At 35.1% G+C, this 19,909-nt stretch overlaps 1 protein-coding gene across 1 annotated transcript in view; it reads left to right on the top strand.

Annotated features, from left to right (window-relative positions):
• Nucleotides 1–19,909, top strand: part of Nav3 (neuron navigator 3) — an 802,778-nt gene that overhangs the window by 195,187 nt on the left and 587,682 nt on the right. The window contains exon 2 of the mRNA XM_046465096.2: nucleotides 17,645–18,058. Coding sequence (XP_046321052.1) covers nucleotides 17,987–18,058 — 72 coding nt within the window. The 5' untranslated portion in view covers nucleotides 17,645–17,986. The remainder of the gene's footprint in view (nucleotides 1–17,644; nucleotides 18,059–19,909) is intronic.

Here is a 19,909-nt window from a genome sequence, read left to right as displayed (position 1 = left end):
TCCTCTTCTGAGAAGTGTCTGTTCAGTTCCTTGGCCCATTGTTTTGATTGGGTTGTTTTTTTGGTGTTAAGGTTTTTGAGTGCTTTATATATCCTAGAGATTAGTGCTCTATCTGATGTGCTTGTGGTAAAGATTTTCTCCCATTCTGTAGCCTCTCTTTTGCTGAGAAGAAGCTTTAAAGCCAAGAATCAATAAATGGGATGGATTAAAACTAAAAACAAGTTTATTCAAAAACAGTATGCCATATTGTGCAGGCAGAAGCCTCAAATGTCTTGTATTTACTCTTGTTTGCATCAAGAGGCCAGGTCAAATGATTGACCTATTACCAAGGCCTCTGTTTCTTCTTCTGCTCATCTACATATTCACAAAATACCCTTACATATACCTACACTTTCTTATTTGCACACAGATTCCCTTTCTACAGTGGTTAAATAGGGACTCTGGTTTTCTTCTGAGATACTGTGGGTGGGCTTCTGTTCAGAACATCTGTTTAGAGTTTGTTGACTCTTCCTGTATGGTTAGGTTTGGTGAGTAAGTGAACCACTCCTGCACTCATTTTTGAAGTTCCAAAACACAATTAAGTGCTATGTATTTGGACACCGAACCATTGGGAAAACTTAGGGTTCACTTGTGCTTGGTGCTGTGTTCAGACCCAGCTTGAGTGTCTTCTATGGGAGGAGATGAAAGTGAAGAGAAGAGGAAGCAGGAGAAACCCCCTCACTCTCTGACTCTGTTGTTTGTGCTGTTTATTCCTCTTTCTCTAATAAAATAGATGGAGGAGAAACCGAGCAGAACCTTAGATTGAGGAATGAAAGAACTGCATTGCCTCCTGCTTTTTCCATAGGTCCTTCATATCTCTAGCACCCAAACCAAAGCATGAGCCAGTTCCATGTGCACACATTTCTTTCCATATGCCAAGATGATTTTTTTTAAAAAAAATTTATAAATAAAACTTCAAGGAGAGTGCTCAAGAGATTCTCTAGGTGCTTTCAGGACTTCTAGACTAATAATTCCTATGTAGACATTTACTTGTAAATCTCTTTTTGTTGTTGTTGTTGTAGTTCCAAAACTAACCCTAACTTGAGACTTTGGCAGAATTTACATGTCCAGTTTTGCAGTTTTAAAAGTTCTGGTCCATGATCAGTTGTACCCATCACTTTTAGATTGCTGGTGTGTGGACAGCACTTCATGTTGGGAGCATGTGGCAGAGAAAACCACTCACCTCATGGCCAGAAAGCAAAAAAGGAAGAGCAATAGGCCAGTATACCACTATGCCCTTTAAGGGCACATTCACTGATGAATTAAGGACCTCTCACTAGTCCCCCTACTCTTAAAGGTTCTATCACCTGCCAATAGCTCCAGGCTGGGGACCAAGACTTTGGGAGACATTTAAGATATAAGCTATGGCAATGTGTGAGAAGTGTTCATGGCACACACCACAGTTCTACATTAACTTTGAGACTACTACAGGAAGGCATAGGTCAAGGTGTGGAAAACAATTGAGAAATACATTGAAATTTACAAAGCAGTGGGCTGCACAATTTTAAAAGCTTTCTACCTGTACAGCCCATATCCTTGGGAATGGTGTTCTTCGCATGGGTAGTCCTCCATGCCTTAGGAAAATATAAAGTTCTAAACACTCAAGTGTACCTTCCGTGTCCTGTGTCTTCGCTTCATCCCCACTTGGTTTAAACATTTTTTCCCCATTTACATTTGCCGTTTTCTTCTTATCCTGTAATAATAAAACTTGATATAGAGATTCTGGAGCAAACAGATTTCTGTACTAAACAAAATTTGTTACCTAGGTTGAGTCACTGATAAATGGCAGGAATTTATTATATTTTAATAAGATAATATTTTAAAGTGTAACCTTTGTTTCAGAAAGACTTGTGTTTTAAAATTTATGTTTATTATGACTTATACTCTCAGTTGGGTGCCTGATTGGTTTTGTTAGAATAGACTATTAAATTATATTACTGGGCAAATTTATGATTAATGGCTTTTCCATTAATGTATGCTTAAAAACATGGTCTTTGTTGACTTCAAATACATGGTTTAGTTTCTAGTACTTTTTCATCCTGTCGTATTTTTTGTATATTGTTATGATTCTAGAAGAATTTTTGAATCACAGGATATTTCAACAGTTATGAAAAATCTTAATATTTCATCCAATTATCATTTAATATTACGTGTTTATCTACTTATATTTCAATTCTTCAGCATAAAGTTTTTAAGGAGTTAGTGGATAATCATGTGCTTTAATTTTTCACTTATTATAAATAAATTCATTTGAAAGCTTTCACTGATTCTGGTTCTCATTTATAAAGCAGCAATTGTGAAAAGAAAAAAATCAAAGCAAAATGCTTATTAGCCAGTTCCTATCAGGTCTCTAGACCCTCATTGCTCCCAACATTAAGTTAGTAGCTTCCTAAAAGTAACCATTTGATTGAAATTTTCCATGGAAATGAGGATTTCTCATTATTTCAAAGTGATTGATTTTTAATCAAAGTCAAGTTCTAAAACATCTTTTCAGGATTCTGTACTTGATTTCCATGGGTTTCTCAGGCACAGTTTCCTTTTGAAATATTACTCCTTTCTAAGTTTGATTTTCCTTTAATAAGGAGGAATACATTTTTTTTTTCCAGAAGTGACAATCTGGAAATGAGAATGATAAAGAAATGGACCCTGTAGCCCTTCAACTTGACTAAAAGAGGTTCTTTATTTCCATATTTTTAGGTCGATAAAAGTATTTTGTTGCTGTTATAGACAACTGAAGATTCTCACTTTCTGAAGATGGAGTTACTTCTTTTTAAATTGCTCAAACCAGATACTGATAAGAGGTCTTTCCTGAGATGTGGATGGTACATCATTTGTTTCTTAAAATTGCTTTGTGTTTTCTTGGAAAGTTAAGGATCTGTAGAGTGTTTGAGTTACTTGTTGCTGTGGCAGCCGAAGTGCAGATCCATTTATTGGTTCACCTGCCCTCTTAACATATCTTTTACTTCGAGTTAGATTTACTTTCTAGGTTTCAAAGCTGCAAAGAGCCTTGACTGAGATTTTTCATCTCTCATTCTCCTGTCCTCTCCCCATCATATCACCTTAGCTCCCTGGTCTTTCCAACTCCCTGATCTTTCTTCTTGTCACATTGCTTTTGCTTTTCTTTTCCCTTTTTTTTGAATGGATTTTTTTATATTTAACATTTATTTTTAGAATCCTTCAAACATATACAACACAATTACTTTTGGAGAATTATAGGAATATGAAAACATTTTTTTGAATTTTTGTACTTTTTACCTTTAGAGAATTCTAAGACATTAAAAGATAATTATATTTTTAATCAATGTAAGAATAATAATGTGCAGAAAAAGATGACAGATTTTTCTTATGCAGGCAAATTATTGTGCTTCAGACTGGAAGCGCTTTTGAATTTATGTTGTTTTTCCTCTAACAATAATCAGGAAGAAGACAGTCCTGTGAATTAAAATACCATCCCATTATACTTTCAAACAATTCCTTTTTGTTTGATGAAGTCTAACAATTCCCCCGATTTCCACAATAAAGTTTTTCTGGGTGGATGAGATCTTTCCTTCATTCTTCTTCTTCTGGTAGACTTAGTGAATTGTAATGCATTTTGCTGTCATGTATGAATTTAAAAAAAATAATTTAAAAAAGAGCTATTGCTCCACTTGTGTGTGGCCCAAAATGGAATTTCAACAATACTTTTGTGTGTTTTTAATTTTTATGACAAGTCTCCTCCTTATCATTAGAGACCAACTAATTTGGCCCTGACAAAAACACACAAACAAACAAACAAAAAAAGCCAAAAACAAAAACAAAAAAGGCAGACATAACTGTCTTCAGAGGAGATGTATGTCTCTCCATTCCCAAGATATACACCTCTGCAAGATGATTTCACTAGGGTTTTTCTTCTCTTCTTTCTAGCCCTCTCAATTTCCCTCCTTTCCCCTCTTCTTACTGTCCCCTCTGTTTAGAATGTAGAATTGTATAAATTGACATTGACTAAGCAAATGCACATCATTAAATGCTATGGATTCTTAAAGTCACTACAAAAGTCAAAATCAAATATTAAATTTACAAATATTAAATATGAGTCTGCCAAGAGTTTACTTTCTCTTAATGCAGCAGTTCTTTTCTGTGGTTTTAATGTTTTTATTTACACGTGTTCTAAGGAAAGATCTTCCATGGTAGAAAGACTAAGGAAAACATGTGGGATCATAAGACCCTAGAAAAATGAGACAAACCTCTGTCTATGAGGAAGGTCATGGAGGCTTCACAGCAACATTTGCTGAGACACTTCTGAGTGGTTCAAGTACACACTCAGCATGGTCTTAAGGATGATAGAAGACACTGAAGTAGAACATAAGTCATTAGTATTCTAAATTGAGTTATGCCAAGAGATGTATCCAAACAGAACTGGGAAAAATGAATTTGATCAAAATTTCTGCAAGTGGAGGCTAGTGGGAAAAGAGTTGACCCCAATCCTGAGTAGAACAGGGCAGTGCCTGGAATACTCTTAAACATCACACGGTGTAAGGGTGGATATAAGTTAAGGTGCAGTCCAAGGTGTTATAAATAATTCCCTCTCCACAATATAGCTTAAATATAGCAAAAATAATATTTGGGATATATGTCTTTTATTCTTTTCTGGTAGTCCAATGATAGTCAGCCTGTGACTAGTATGCTCATGTAGCCATTCATGGACTCGGGCTCATTCAATCTCATTGGCATGTCCTTCTCACCATGAGGCTTGCATGTCATGGTTGACACTAGTCACTAAATACTGTGGATGAAACCAAGCTTCTGGTTCTCACATTCATTGGGCCTGAGTAACATTATTACCATCTGCTAAAATGTCACCTGGATGCACAGGAGGAGAAAGCACCGTGGTGAACCTATACTGTAGTCTCTTCTTCAGCTGTGAATAGTGAGATGCAAAAGCACTCTATTGTATTGAGACAAAAATGAGAGCAAAGCAAGGTTTATATGGGACACAAAATAATATTCTTCCCCAAAGGGCTTCTTTTCTCCCATTCTTTTACAAATCTCATTACTTATTAGGATGGATTTCCATTGATCACTAGTTTCTCTGATTTCTTTCTTCCAAATATACTATTGGCCTTTACTAGAAAATTTCTACACTTTTATATTCTGGCTAGACTTGATCTCTACTTAATATAGAATTTTGGTATTTTGTAGATAGCACTTCTTTAGTGTTGGACTTGTACCCAGCGACATTAGTTAGTAGAAACTTTTAAGTTATGATCTGAAATAGGGGAGGCTGAGAACAACTCTGAACAAAGAGAATGTACTTCTCTTAAATATCTGTAGTTTGGAGTGTACTGATCAGAGTGTCAAGGGCAAGGACCTTAGCTAAGAAAGTGGCATAACTTAGTAGTGTATAAAACCTTGGAATATCAAAGTTGAAAAAGTATTTAGAGATTATAATTTCACCCTTTTATTTTGAAAATCAGAAAACTAAAACTGTGATGAGTTTTCACACTTTCAAAACTTGCAATTCTGAATTCATGAAATCAGGTTGTTTCCATTATGCTGGGGAGTTAACTCAGAACTAGAGCACTTGCCTAAGGATGTGGAGGGCCCTGGGTTCAATCCTCAGTACCACTACCAAAAAAGAAAAAAAAAAGTGTCCCTTGACATGTCTTTAGATCATCTTCTCAGTATTTGTTAGGTTTGCTTCAATAATATCTCCTGACTTTCCCCTTGTATCTTGTTATAGCTTACAACAACAAGTATCTTTCTTGTGCATGATCATCTCTGCTTCAGTTGAACTTGGAGACACAATGGGTTGGGTTTACATCTTTGCCATGTATTTCCTTTTTCTTCAGGCATCCAAGACATGCTCTTCTCCTGGAAGATCAGGGGAGACAGGAGGGCAGCCAATTGAAAACTTCTGCTTATATCTATCCACTGGGGTTCTTTCTATTAGGTAAAGCAAGCCACACAGGGTCAGGGGATGGGAGAGAATATTTTCTGAAAACAATCCAGTCTATCACATTTGCTATCAGGCCAAGATTTCTGTATTGTTTAGTGATATGGATGGAAACTTTTGGGGCTCATAACAATTTAAAGAAAGATCAGTGTTCCAGAGCAGGTGGGAAGTTCCAACCCAGGAACCCAGGCTCCTTCCATCTTCTTGCTCTGTCATTCCTTAGGGTGTTGACCTAGTCACATGGTTGAAGTTTCTTACCAGCACAATATTTCTTTCCAGCCAGTGGGAAGATGGAAAGAGAGAAAATGGCTGCACAAGCAATTTCCTTTTGAAATTGTCATCTGAAAATGGAGCATGTCATTTGTACATGCATCCTACTGGCTACAGTTTCATCCAAGGGGACATCTTTCAAATAGGGACACTGGAAAACTAAGTCTCTCATTTCACTGCTCCATGTACAGCTAAAACCTTGAGCATAAATGGAGAATGGATACTGGTGACAATGAGCAGCTGCTGCTCTCAGGACACTTGGGACAGGTGATACCTATGATAGGGGCAAGAGTGCTGATCAGAAAGGTGAAGATGCCCTAGCCCTGGAGGAAGTAGGTAGATAGCACTTGAGCAAGGAGACTCGAAAGCAGTTTGTTTTTAACTTAATTCTTAAAAAACTTTTTTTAAATCTTTCCAATTCTCAGTATATATATTTTCATGAATACCTAGGTAAAAGGATTGTTTATTTGCTGTTGCAACAAGAAACAGCCATGTGTTTAAAATCTCCTCAATGGGGACTGTATTATCTAAGTAACTAAGTCCATGTACAGACTAAATGTAAGAACCTAAATCAAATAAAAGGTTTGGTTAAAGTTACATAATAAGGCACTGCATGTTTGTAAGCATACATCATAATTTTATCCACATAATGTGTGCTCTATCATCTGGGTTGTGACCTGAGTTATTGGAATTACTGTGTTTCCTTCTCTCCTCAGAGCTCAGAAACTCCATTTTAGAACTATTACTGAGGATCGAATTGATGTCAACCAGGAAACTGTAATTTCCTGTCACTTGGCATTGAATTACTACATTGAGTTTTCAGGCAATAAACAAATTTAGCTGAAAGATGTGAGCTTTTTTTCTACTTATCATTAGTACCTAAGAATATGAATGTTTTACACTGTTCCATCTCCATTACACATACAATTATTGGCTCAGAATGATATTCAGCCTTCCTTGCATCCTTTTATCTTGAACTAATCAAGTTCAAACTTCCTGCAGAAAACCAGTGTATGTTCTTTTAAATGTGGGCTGCAGAGCCAATTTATCTGATAAAGGCAAAGCACCTACCATTTCCAGGCTACATAAATGAAGCAGAGCAGCTCTGCTGCAAGGAACATAATGTTTTCCCCTGCTGTTTTTATTTCTCTTGTGTATCACAAGTGGGAGAGATGGAATTTTACAAGAACTTAGTTTGTGAAGCACAAGGCAATGCAGGTTTTAAAATATCTTCTTTGAATACTTGGTGTAGAAAAAAAAAACAACCCTTGTTTTGTTTTGCATAACTGGGTTGCAGTTTTCTGAAAGCTAATCCATGAAATTGTGTATTGCATTAGTGTTGGCTTTCTGGTTGCTAGGTTTTCTTTGATGCCACAAACAGGGATAAATTTGTGTGAGCGGGGGCATTTATGGGGCAACCAATAGCACCAAGGCTCTGTTTAATCGTGTGCAGCTGAATCAGGTGGAGCATAAAGATTTCCTGGGGTTGACTTGATGGATTCCAACTCTTTAGATGTAGGGAAGAGCAAGGAACTTAGCTGAGGGGCCTGAGGTTGATGAAGAGGCTGTGCTTCTCATTTCCACCTTTGATGATATGCAAACACAGGCCACAATTTATGAAACTACATTTTTGATGAGGAATATTTAGAATATTTCTAATGCTTTACTGCCTTCAAGGAGACCATACTATTGCTGCTGCTGCTGCTGCTTCTGATGATAATGGTGATGATTTGTGTATGTGTACATAAATTTCTTCCTAGGATTCAACTGATAGATAACAGGGTATGCCAAAATTCAACATTTTTGGATTTTGCAATTTACTAAACTGCTTGCACCAATTATATAGCCACCAGAAGCTTGATGGTTTTAATATGATTCCACATTTCCAACGTTTGCTGTTGGTATCATGTAATAAGACTGTTAGTGTCTTTTTAAAAAGTGTTATAATTCCTGGCCACATGTGGTGACATACACCTGTAATCCCAAGGACTTGGGAGGCTAAGAAAGGAGGATCCCAAGTTCAAAGTCATCTTTAGCAACTCAGTGAGATCTTGTCTCTGTATGGAAATAAATAAATAAATAAATAAAATAAATTAAAATAAATAAATAAATAAGCAAGCAAGCAAGCTGGGGATATGCCTCAGTAGTTAAGCACCCTGGATTCAATCCACAGTACTGTCCACCCCCACCAAAAAATTTGTATTTCCTAATTAATGCTTTTCATGTGTTTGTCACCCATGTTTCTTGTGCCAATTGTCTTGTCATTTATTTTGGTTCTTTGTTTTTGTAAAATGTTTGTTTTCAGTGTGGGCATTTTGTCCTTTCCTTTTATACACTGGCTCTTTATTGCATTGATGACTGGAGTTAATTTTATCTTTTTTATTAAGCTGGTATTTTGCATATCTTCTCTAGAGAAATCTTTCTTTTTCTGTTAGTCTTAACTGCAAAAGCAGTTGTCCCAGAAACACTTTTCAAAATGGTCAATTCTTTCCTTACTGAACGGCATATGGGTAGTCTCTATATGGGTATTTTTATTTTTATTTTCTGAGTAATATATTTTGTCTTTCTCTTTGGCTCATTCTCTGTTCTCATAAATATTACTGTTTTATATAAATCGTGATATTTATGAATGCATGTTTTTCATAATTGTCTCAGTTTTTCCTTTGTTCCTAATATAAATTTCATGATCAGCTTTTAAAATATCATATGTTGAGATTTTGTTTGGAGTCTAATTGAACTTACATAACTATAAGGAAATTGATACCTTTATAACATGGAATGAACATGTTTTACCTCTCCATTTATTGAGGTACTTTTAATGCCTTCCAAATGAAAACAGAAAAGACTTCTCTCTGTGAATATCTTATAACATTTTATGGCTTCATCACTAAGGACATTATATTCAGTGTTTCTCTTACTTGTGTAATTTTTTAAAACTACATATTCTTTGTATTTGTTGTTGATTAAAGGATATGTTTTGCTGGTGTCAAATAAGATAGCATCACTTATTATTTCTAAAAAATTTCTTTACAAATTTTCTTGAACATCTTATTAGTCAACAATATTATATATAAGCAATATTTCCTTCTTATCCTTTTATTTCTTAATGACATTTTTTGGATCTTACCCTGGTGGTAGTGATCTGTAATATAATGGTTGGCTGAAATGGCATTAGTAGGGACAGGGTGTGAGGGTGTGGTTCAGGGGTAGTTTGAGTAGCACATGCAAAGTTTGGGTTAGCAATACAAGAAAAAAGAAAACCAAAAAATAAATGATAATAGTAGTTGCCTTTAACTTATTCCTGACTTGTAGGATTTATCATTTTATACATCTACTGTATTTGCCTATATACCTAAGTAATATTCAGTAATAGTTTGTGTCTTTTTTCTTCATACTGTATTCTTTTTATATGACTGCTCCAGATTAAATATTGAAAAAAGAGAACAAGTACATAATTGAAATAGAAGAAACAAATATTTCCACTTACATGAAATTTCAGGACAAAGGAAAATAAATCTATGTGGCTGAAACTCAATGGTGTTTACCTTTGGGGATATGATGCAAAGGGGAAATGAATGAACTTGGATTTGAGAAGTGGTCTATATCTTGACGTGGATGGGGATTAATGTAGTCTGTGAGTATATTATGGACTGTACACTAAAGATTTTTGCAGTTTTGGCCAGATGTATAGCTCTGTGGTAGAGCACTTGACTAGCAGGCATGAAGGTCCTGGAAAATTCTCTCTCTCTCTCTCTCTCTCTCTCTCTCTCTCTCTCTTTCTCTCATACACACACATGCACACACACAATGAATTTTTTACTCTATACATGTGGCATTTTAATTTAAAAAAGTATCACTCAAACAATAAGCTCAAAAGAAACCTTTGACCTTTCTAAATATATTTTTGGTAGAATGAGACAATTAATTTTGGTACAGCCTTTCGGTTTCAAAGGAAATTGATATGAGCATGTGTATGCACTACCATTTAGGGAACCACTAATGGATTCCAGTTAAGTGGTATGATCAAATGTGTGTTTGTAGAGCTAATTTTGCAAATAGTACATAAGACAGTTCAGACCGTTATGCTTTTCTCAATTTATGTGACTTTATGATCTTCTCTTTATAGATTGCTGACTCCAAATCTAAATCTCAATTCCAAACTTCTCTTCTATAGCTTTAAACTTCTTTGTAGAATTAATTACCTATCTATCCTTCGATGCAAATTGGGTATTTATATATTGTGTTTTGTTTACTTTTAGATAATATGAGTTTTATGCTCATTGTAGATTATGAAAAAGTTCCAATTCAGAATTTTCCATTTACTTCAATGTATTTATAAACACATCTTTATCAAAAATTTGCTCCTCTTCACCCAAATTAGGAGAGGAGATTAGTGTACTTCACCATCATGCTGCTGCTATTTGAAAAGGACTTTCTTTTATTAAAATTCTATCACGCTTACTAGGATCTTTTGGGGAGATGGAGAAGAGAGGTATAGAGAACTTACTGTTATGAGATGGCTAATTCTAGACTTGGGGGATTCACATAGTTAATGGTCTGAAATTTTTGGAGATCGTATGGAAACCCCCTGATCTTACCTTCCCTGAACTGAGTAGTGGCCTCTGTTTGAGCTATCTTTGATCTCTCCTCTGCTTCTCCTTGCAGTAACACCTATAGCTTCATTCATCAGGAGACCCCTTAGCTTTGTAAATTACTCTTTGAGCAAGATCTCTTTTACTAGATGGATTTAATCATATATTCTTACTTCAGGTTCCATATCTTGTCTATAAGATATGCATATCTTTGATCTGTGATCAGAGAAGACCACAATTTATTTTTCAGATGTGATACTCTATAATGTGGCCAAGGGCTGTCTCACCTTGCTCAGGAACTAGGGCTCTCTGTCCTCTTGACTGCAAGGAGTATTCATCAGTCTCTCTAGTGGTCCCCTGATGGAGTCTGAATTGGGAAGTAGCATAGATGGCAATCACTCACAAAAGTAATCTTCAAAAGTCATTTCAAAATCCCACTTTAAAAAAATCATTTTTATTCTTAATCTGAATGAGGGACTTATAGATGAATCTGAGCAATATAAAAAGCTTCTTTTAAGCCATAGAAACATAAAATTATAGTTCTACATAAAAGTGATGAAATTTTACTACCAGACCCAACCACTGCATTTTATTGGATAAGAGTGACAGAGAATAAACATGGCCTGTTAATTATTTCCTTCATATGATAAAATACCTTTTAAAATCTTTATATATAAATTTACTTTTTTTCTAACTGATTTATAGTTTTCTCATCTTTTCCTGTAAAAGTAAAAATAAGTCAGTTGATTCTTAATTAAAAATGAGCCAAAATCATATGCAAATTAATGTTCATAATTCATTTGTTAGTTCCATAGGAAATTGCCTTTCACCATCATTGTTAAGTCTTTGGTATTCTAAGGCTGTGATGTTGGACAAAGTTGAAAAGACTAATTAATTGGTGGTCCTTAGTTTCAGTTATATAGGACTACCCAGTATACCATATGGTCTGTAAGGACAAGAGCTAGGATTTTCAACTTAATTATTTTGAACCTGCACTATTCTCATGTTAGCCATTAAGTGGTACATGTGTCAGGTCTTTTTGCACTGTAGGGATAGTGTTGCAATGGATAATCTTGAACAAATTAGAGCATTAATGATGTGTTTTGGAAATATTGTTCATACTCTTAACAAAGAAATGTGTATAAAAGGTGTGGCTGATGGATAGTCATTCCTCAGTACTCACCACTCTAAAGAAAGTGGGAGATATTTAGAAAGTTAGGAGATAAATGCATTTTCTGACTTTTGACAGATCTTGCTATTAAAAAGTGTGACATTGTGTTCAGGTAAAATTGTATACCATAATGAAATGACTGATCCATTCCTGAAAAGAGAATACTGCCCACTAATAACAAGTTTCATTATTCAAAACTTACATATTTTTTGTTGTTGATTATTGAAAAGACCATTCATGGGAATATTAAAGACATCAATGTATCTGAATTTTTTCTTAACTATTTTTTTTATTTTGAAACCTTCTAGAAAGAGAGAAAACTATACAGAATATAAATTTATAGCTCAATGAATTGTTACAAAGCTAACATTTAATGTAATATCTACCTGTTAGAAAAAAAAGAATATAAGTAGGATTCCAAGCAAATGTCAATCAAAATATCCTTCCCTCCTTCACCAAAGGTAACCAGCATCCTGATTTCTAATACCATAGGTTAGCTTTTCTAGTGTTTGGAACTTTATATAAATGGAATCATGCAGTATATGTCCTTGGTTTGGGCTTCTAAAAAGTCTTAATATTTGTGAGATTCATATTTATCAATATGTGTTTATAGCTTGTTAATTTTATTTATTATCTCTTGTATTGATATGCCAGTCATTTATAATTCTGTGTTGATAGACTTTTGTGTTGTTTCTAGTTTTGTTTTTAATTTTGTTTTGCTATTCTGAAAGAGTGTTTTTGTATGCTTTTCTTGCTATACATATGCATGTATTTTTGAATACATGCCTAGCATTATTATTGCTGAATCATAAAGTATGTACATTTTGAAACTCACTAAGTAGTACTAAACATTTTTTTTAAATAGTTGTACCAGTTGATACCTTGACGAGCACTGTTTTTATTGGTTTCATGTCTTTGCCAATAGTTGGACTTGTCATTCTTTTCATTTACTTATTTAGATGAGGAGTTATCTCTCATGTGGTTTTGCTTTGCATTTGCCTAATACTAATGAGAATGTTCACTTTTTTATTTGTTTACTAGTACCACCCTCTTCCTTCCTCATGTTTTATTTTTAAATAATTTTAAAGTTGCAGGAAATGTCAGGAAAAATAATACAGGGGAAGTTCTGTATACCTGTACCCAGTATTCTCAGATGTTCACCTCTTTCACTCTAAAAGCTGGGAGACTGGTGATGGTACAGTCCACAGATCAAGCACATTCATCTTGCCCTAGTTTTATATGCATGTGCGCGCGCGAGTGTGTGTTCTGTGTGATTTTTACCACATGCATAGATTCAAGGCACCAATCAAGATGCAATGGTTCATCACTGCAGCTCTTTGGACAACCCTCACTCTTCCATAAATCATAGCAACCATTATCATGTTCCCCATCTAGAGAATTATTTTTAGGTGTGTATTCAATTATTTTTGGTTTTTTTCAGTCTTTTTCTTACTGAGTTTTACATGTGCATCATGATTTTTAAAAACATAGGTAAAAATGTATAGCAAGTCCCTTTTCCCAGGTGGGTTACATTTACATTCTCCTACTGGTATCCTCTGCCAGTCTTGAGATTAATCATGCTCCTCAATTTTCCTTCATGTTCAGTGCCTCTGGACTGGTGTTGAGGAGATCTTTCCCTACCCTGAACTCTTGAAGGCATTCTCCCAGGGTATTAATTACTAGGTCACATTTAGATCCGCAGTTCTCTTGTAATGGATCCTTGGTGCGAAGTTGAGATGGAGGTCAGCCTTTCTTCCATATGGATGTTCAAGTCCGCCACACAAAGAGTGGAAGACTTTCCCATGGTTTTGCTGTTCCACTTTTGCCATATCTGTTCAAGTATGATTTGTGTTGTGTGTGGTTGTGTGGGTGCTGCATTCTGTTGTTAGATTTGTCTATGAGTGCATTGGTAATACATAATTTATTGAATTAAAAACTATCTTAACATCTGGTGGAACAAATACCTTCGACTTGTTACACCATCTTGAATGATCTTGATGTTTTGCATTTTCACACACTACCCTTTAGAAGCAACTTCTCAAGTTATAAAGAGAACACTGGAGATTTCAAATACCAGTGCTTTGAATCTATAGATATTTTAGGCTTGAGTTATCATTTCCAGAGTATGGAATCTTCTAATTTGTCAATGTAGCAGAGTTCTCTATTTATTCAAGGGTTTATTTTATTTTGCTCTTTTAATGTTTTATTGTAAAGCTTTTACCATATTTTGTGAGATTTTTTTCCAGGGTATTGAATATTTTTAATTGTATCTTTTTAAAGTTTGATTTTCTAAGTGTTGCTGTTTTAAGGAAATAGAAAGGATTTTTACATATAGACTGCATCCAGGCAACTTTTAGAGTTCACTCATTAATCTTAGTAATTTATCTTTTTATTTTTTAATATCTTCTATATAGATTATCATAACATTTGCACATATTAAGTTTTATTTATTCCTTTCCACTACTTTCCTGCCTCCCTTCAACTATCTGTTCTCCTTCCCCACCCTTATATTCTCCCCTCACTGAATGATTGGGACTTTCAGTACAGAACTGAATAGAATTCATTTTAATAGTTATTCAGTTATCATTCCTGATCAAGAGGAAAATTTAAAATATTTTACAAATATGTATGATTACATTTTTGTGAATATATATTTATATATATATTTTTTTAGTTGTTGATGGATCTTTATTTTATTTATTTATATGTAGTGCTGAGAATTGAAACCAGGGCCTCACACATATTAGGCGAGTGCTCTACCACTGAGTCACAACCACAGACCGATGAATGTATTTTTTAAGATAAAGAAAGATTGTTAAAATGTCCTCTTACTCTTCATTGATTAATAAAATTATTTGGTCATGAGTTAATGTTTAATTTATTGAATTATATTTCTGCACCATTAGAGATGAGTAAATCATTTTTCTTATTTCATTAATGTGATGAACTATGCTGATTTATTTTGAAATCTTAAACCAGTATTTTATTCCTGGGATAATATCAACTTGGAATTGATGCATTATTCGTTTTCTAAAGTGCTAGATTCAGTTTGCTAATGTTTGTCTAGGATTTTTGCATTTATGTCCATCGGTGAGTTTAGTTTGTGATTTTCTTGTCACACTTCTAAATCTTAGCAAGAATTTTTGTTTCACAAAAGCTTTTATTTTATCTCATCCAAAGGGCTTTACTCATGAGTTTGCTATTTTTAGGTAATGGTATCATCATTTGTACATTCATGCACACATATTCAATCAACCAATTCTGTCAACTCTACCTTTTAAATAATATGTCACTGGGTTTTGTGATTCTTTCCAGTCCTGTCAGCTCCTGTGCTAGTTCAGGATGATATTGTCTGTTTCTTGGATTGTTCTAAGGATGCGTCTGAGGTTTTTCTGCCACAAGGTAGGATCCTTCCTAATTTCCATGTAGCAGTTAGGTTGAACTTTTATAGTCACAAACCCTGTTATGCTGCTTAAAAGTTCTCAGTGACTACTCATTGGATTTCCTTCCACTTCTCACAGTGGCCACATTCTCCCTTAGGTGCAAGCTCTTGTTCATGTTTCTTCCTATTCCAGTAACATTCACAGTAGTGTACAAGCTAAAATATCTAATGGCACAACAGAGGAATTAAGGAGGGAGCAAGGGTCAGCAAAAGGATCCCAGACAGGAAACAGCGCACTCAGAGGGAGTTTAGAAGCTGATTTTTAAACTAACTGTTTGTCTGACACTTTGGCTGGCATATGTTGTGGGACCTGGTTGTTGATACTTAAAAGGAGCAGGATGTGATCATCCCTTGTGCTTATGGGCCAGGCACTTAGTGCAACTCATCTGAAAAAAAAGTGACAAGAGTGCTGAAGAATTTTCGAAGGTCCTAGCAGTGTATATCACTGGGATATAGTGATACCTGAAGAACTATCATATAAAAGTGAAATTGGACATATTATGTGTACATTGATGACTCCAGAAATTACACATGATGACAAGAGGGCAGAAATGTAGGAATGCAGATTTTAATGTCTGAATTAGGAAGAACTATGTAAAGACCAGAACTTCCTCAGCAGGAAAAGGGCTGCCTTTTGAAGCAGTGATTTTCTTCTTTTTCTATGTATTCAAGCACTGGTTGGCCAGTTATGTATAGTGAATTTATACACTGGGGCAGTGGTCAAGGTAGAATCTGGGGCTGGGGCACAGGAATCTGTAGTTGATTGGGAAGCCTCCTGGGTGAGTCCATTATGTGGACAGCTTGGGAATCCCTACATCACAGGAAGGTTTCAACTAATACATGGTTTTCCCTAATCACAAGTATCTAGAAGAAATGAAGAAAAAAATATATAGTTGTCTAAGCACTATCCTGTAGCTTTTAAACCAGCAGGGTTGGGGCCCAGGAATCTATATATTTAAGGTTACTGTTCTTAGGTGCTTTTGTTTTCTAGCTGGGTTTGGAATCGCTGAACTTTTTTTTTTTTTATTGGTTGTTCAAAACATTACAAAGCTCTTGACATATCATATTTCATACATTAGATTCAAGTGGGTTATGAACTCCCATTTTTACCCCGATTACAGATTGCAGAATCACATCGGTTACACATCCACATTTTTACATGATGCCATATTCTTGACTGTTGTATTCTGCTCCCTTTCCTATCCTCTATTATCCCCCCTCCCCTCCCCTCCCATCTTCTCTCTATACCCCATCTACTACAATTCATTTTGTTTTTTTTTCCCCATTCCCCTCACAACCTCTTATATGTAATTTTGTGTAACAATGAGGGTCTCCTTCCATTTCCATGCATTTTCCCTTTTCTCTCCCTTTCCCTCCCACCTCATGTCTCTGTTTAATGTTAGTCTTTTCCTCCTGCTCTTCCTCCCTGCTCTGTTCTTAGTTGCTCTCATTATATCAAAGAAGACATTTGGCATTTGTTTTTTAGGGATTGGCTAGCTTCACTTAGCATAATCTGCTCTAATGCCATCCATTTCCCTGCAAATTCCATAATTTTGTCATTTTTTAGTGCTGCGTAATACTCCATTAGGAATCGCTGAACTTTATAACCATTTTAAGGTGAAGCCTCATTTTTGTGTATATGTAGCCCAGCAAAATACTTGACAAACTTACTGTATGTGGACAAAATATTTTAACATGAGTCAGAGAAGAATACATCTGGGACAAGGAGTGGGTTTTGGAATCAAGGTGATCAGAATTCTAATTTTAGTTCTGTTACTAATTTCTTACTAGACTTGCAAAACTTAAAGCAATTTCCTCATTTTAGAATGCAGTAATAATAAAATTTTGCAGATTCATTTTGAAGTTGAAATAAAATTTCTTATGCAAAGTATCAAAATATCTAGTATCATTTCTGGTTATGTTGGGATATCTACTAAAATTCTTGGTTCCACGATTGCTGAGATTTGTGAGTGGCACAGCAGTGGTACATGTACACATTTGGGTATACATTTAAAATACCAATTATTTGTTATTTTTAATGCATTAGGGTAAAGAATAATGAATTTCAGCTGCTATTGTTTTTAATTTAAATATTATTTATGTTTAAAATTTTTTCTAACTTGAAAATTTCAGTAATAATTTCATTACTAATTGTAAATGGTATGAGAGATTTAATTGTAGCTCTTTTTTTATCACAGGTTTACAGGAACTCTGTAATTTTTTTTTTTTACTAAAATGGGAAACTGTGAAGAAAGAAAAAGATAGCAGTTGGAGTTAAAATTCCTGGATGAATATTTCACTTGTGAGAAGTCAGCATTTAAAAACGATATGCTGATTTGGAAGGTCCTGGGAGTAAATTGCAAACTTTATATTTTTCATTCAATCAATGGATTTTTTAATCATTCCTTGGAGTCGGTAAAGTTCGGAGATGGTGTGTGATGGGAAATGTGGTGTGCCAGAGTTTTCCTGGTGATTGCATCTTGGATTAGTTTGCTGCTGTTTTGAAGAGATTCCATTTTGAAGGGCAAGAACCCAATGTGATGGATTTATCTTCAGAAATGAGCAGACATGGGAAGAATCCAGTGAGTCACAAGCTAGAAGACCAGAAAAAGGTAATACAAATACATTTTCATTTGCTTGCTCCTTTTTGTTTATGCTTAAAGAGAATTTTATAAATTGAAAGTGAATGTGCTTTATAAGATAAAATAGCATACTGTTTCATGGAAATTACTTCTGTTACATAGCCAAGTGTTGCTGTGGGTCTGGATTTCATTACCAGTGGGTGATTTTGTTTCTAGAGTCTTTTGAACATGTTCCTCCCATGGATTGGCAAGGATCACACTGTGTTCTCTCACCCCTGACTCATGCTTGTGACCTGCTGACCTGACAGATACTATCAGTTCTCTAGGATCTTGAGTGAGGCATGAGTCTTGATTATCCTTGGAGTTTCTGAGCAAGTTCCAGCTCTCCTAAAAACAAACAAACAAACAATAACACCTGCTGTACTGCCAGTAGAAGGTATAGGTGGCCTCTGAAATTCTCTATTTTGTTGTCCTTGGGGAGTATCAACTTAGGCTCTTCTCACTTTTATAGCTGACCTGGAAAGTGAGGCTACTGTGACCTTTGGTTTCATTGTTCATGTGCAATGTCAAAGAACTAATGGAAAAATATCAAGAAAGGAGTGTGCTAATATTTTGGAAAAGACAAGTTGCAAGAGCTTCAGAGTAAGAAACAGGGAATTGAACACTGAGAGTAGCACTTAAAACCTCATTTTCCTCCCTTTATAGAAACTCTCACTTGCTAAGTCATTGCATTGTTGAGAACCATCTAGAGAGAACTTGTTAAAAGGGCCAGAGATGATGACCCAGTAAGAAAGCCCCACTCATAGTGAACTATGTGATCACGTGGGATGTGCTCATTGACTGTTAGTTAGTACAAGGTGAAGAGTGTGGGGACTCAGTGTAAGTAACTGACATCAAGGGATAAGGAGATAGCAAAAGGAAATTTTAAGTAGATGTGGATGAAGGAGGAATGATTAATATTGACTTTTACATCTATATTAGACATTTTATTTACTAGTCATTTTGCATGTCCCAGAAGACAACTAGCTTTTTGATAATTTTGGAGGTAAAAAGTTTAAAAGAGGCTATGCCGAGTTAATAGCTTATTACTTTATTTTTTATTTTTTTGCTATTTTTATCAATCGTATGGGGATGGAGCTACAGCGATCCCCTTGCAATTAATAGAGACAGAAATAGATGGCTTATTTATGCCCAGTCTGGTCCTTTATTGGGCTTACCTGCAGTAAAAATAAATCTTAGAAAATACTAAGTACTTTAAAATTCAGGGTGTCTGGAGTCAGTTTACACTTCAATGTGGATATAAATTTCTGAACAAATAAATGAATTCTGGGACTGTTGTTTGTGCTTTAAATGATCGGTTTTTTTTTTCCTTCCTGATTATAGTAGGGTGCTAACTCAAAAGAGGTAGCCAGGTGAATTTTAATCTAAAAGCATGTTCTGAAGTTTCTTAACTCTAGAGAGCCATTTAATCATTTTTTTGTATTTACATTTCAAAAATATCTTCACTCTGATGGTAATTTGCCTACTATCTTGGGTGGATTAAGAGGGAGGTGGGAGAACAGGGAAGCAATTAATATTTAAAAAAGGTACAATTTTAGTTATTGACTGATTTTCTGAGAGGAAAGAGAAGTACCTCTGCAGGTGGTACTGTCTTTTCATTTCCTAAATAAAACTTATTTTCTGCCAGTCGAAGGGGGATGCAAGACAAAGAATGAAATGAATTCTTAACGTTGTTCTCTGAATTTCTTTGTGGAACTTTAAAGATGGTCTGTGTAATGCTTAGTTTCCCAGGCCAATTCACAAAGGACTGTTCAGCTCATAAATAATGTATTCATAGTAACAGAGTTTAGAAAAAAGCTTGGAGACCCATAATTCTTTGGG

Source organism: Marmota monax, unplaced genomic scaffold (genome assembly GCF_021218885.2).
Source record: "Marmota monax isolate L192 unplaced genomic scaffold, Marmota_monax_Labrador192_F-V1.1 WCK01_AAM20220418_F8-fsc00146, whole genome shotgun sequence".
Taxonomy (NCBI): domain Eukaryota; kingdom Metazoa; phylum Chordata; class Mammalia; order Rodentia; family Sciuridae; genus Marmota; species Marmota monax.
The sequence above is the reverse complement of the archived record's forward strand: the minus strand, read 5'-3'. Positions and strand labels throughout refer to the sequence as shown.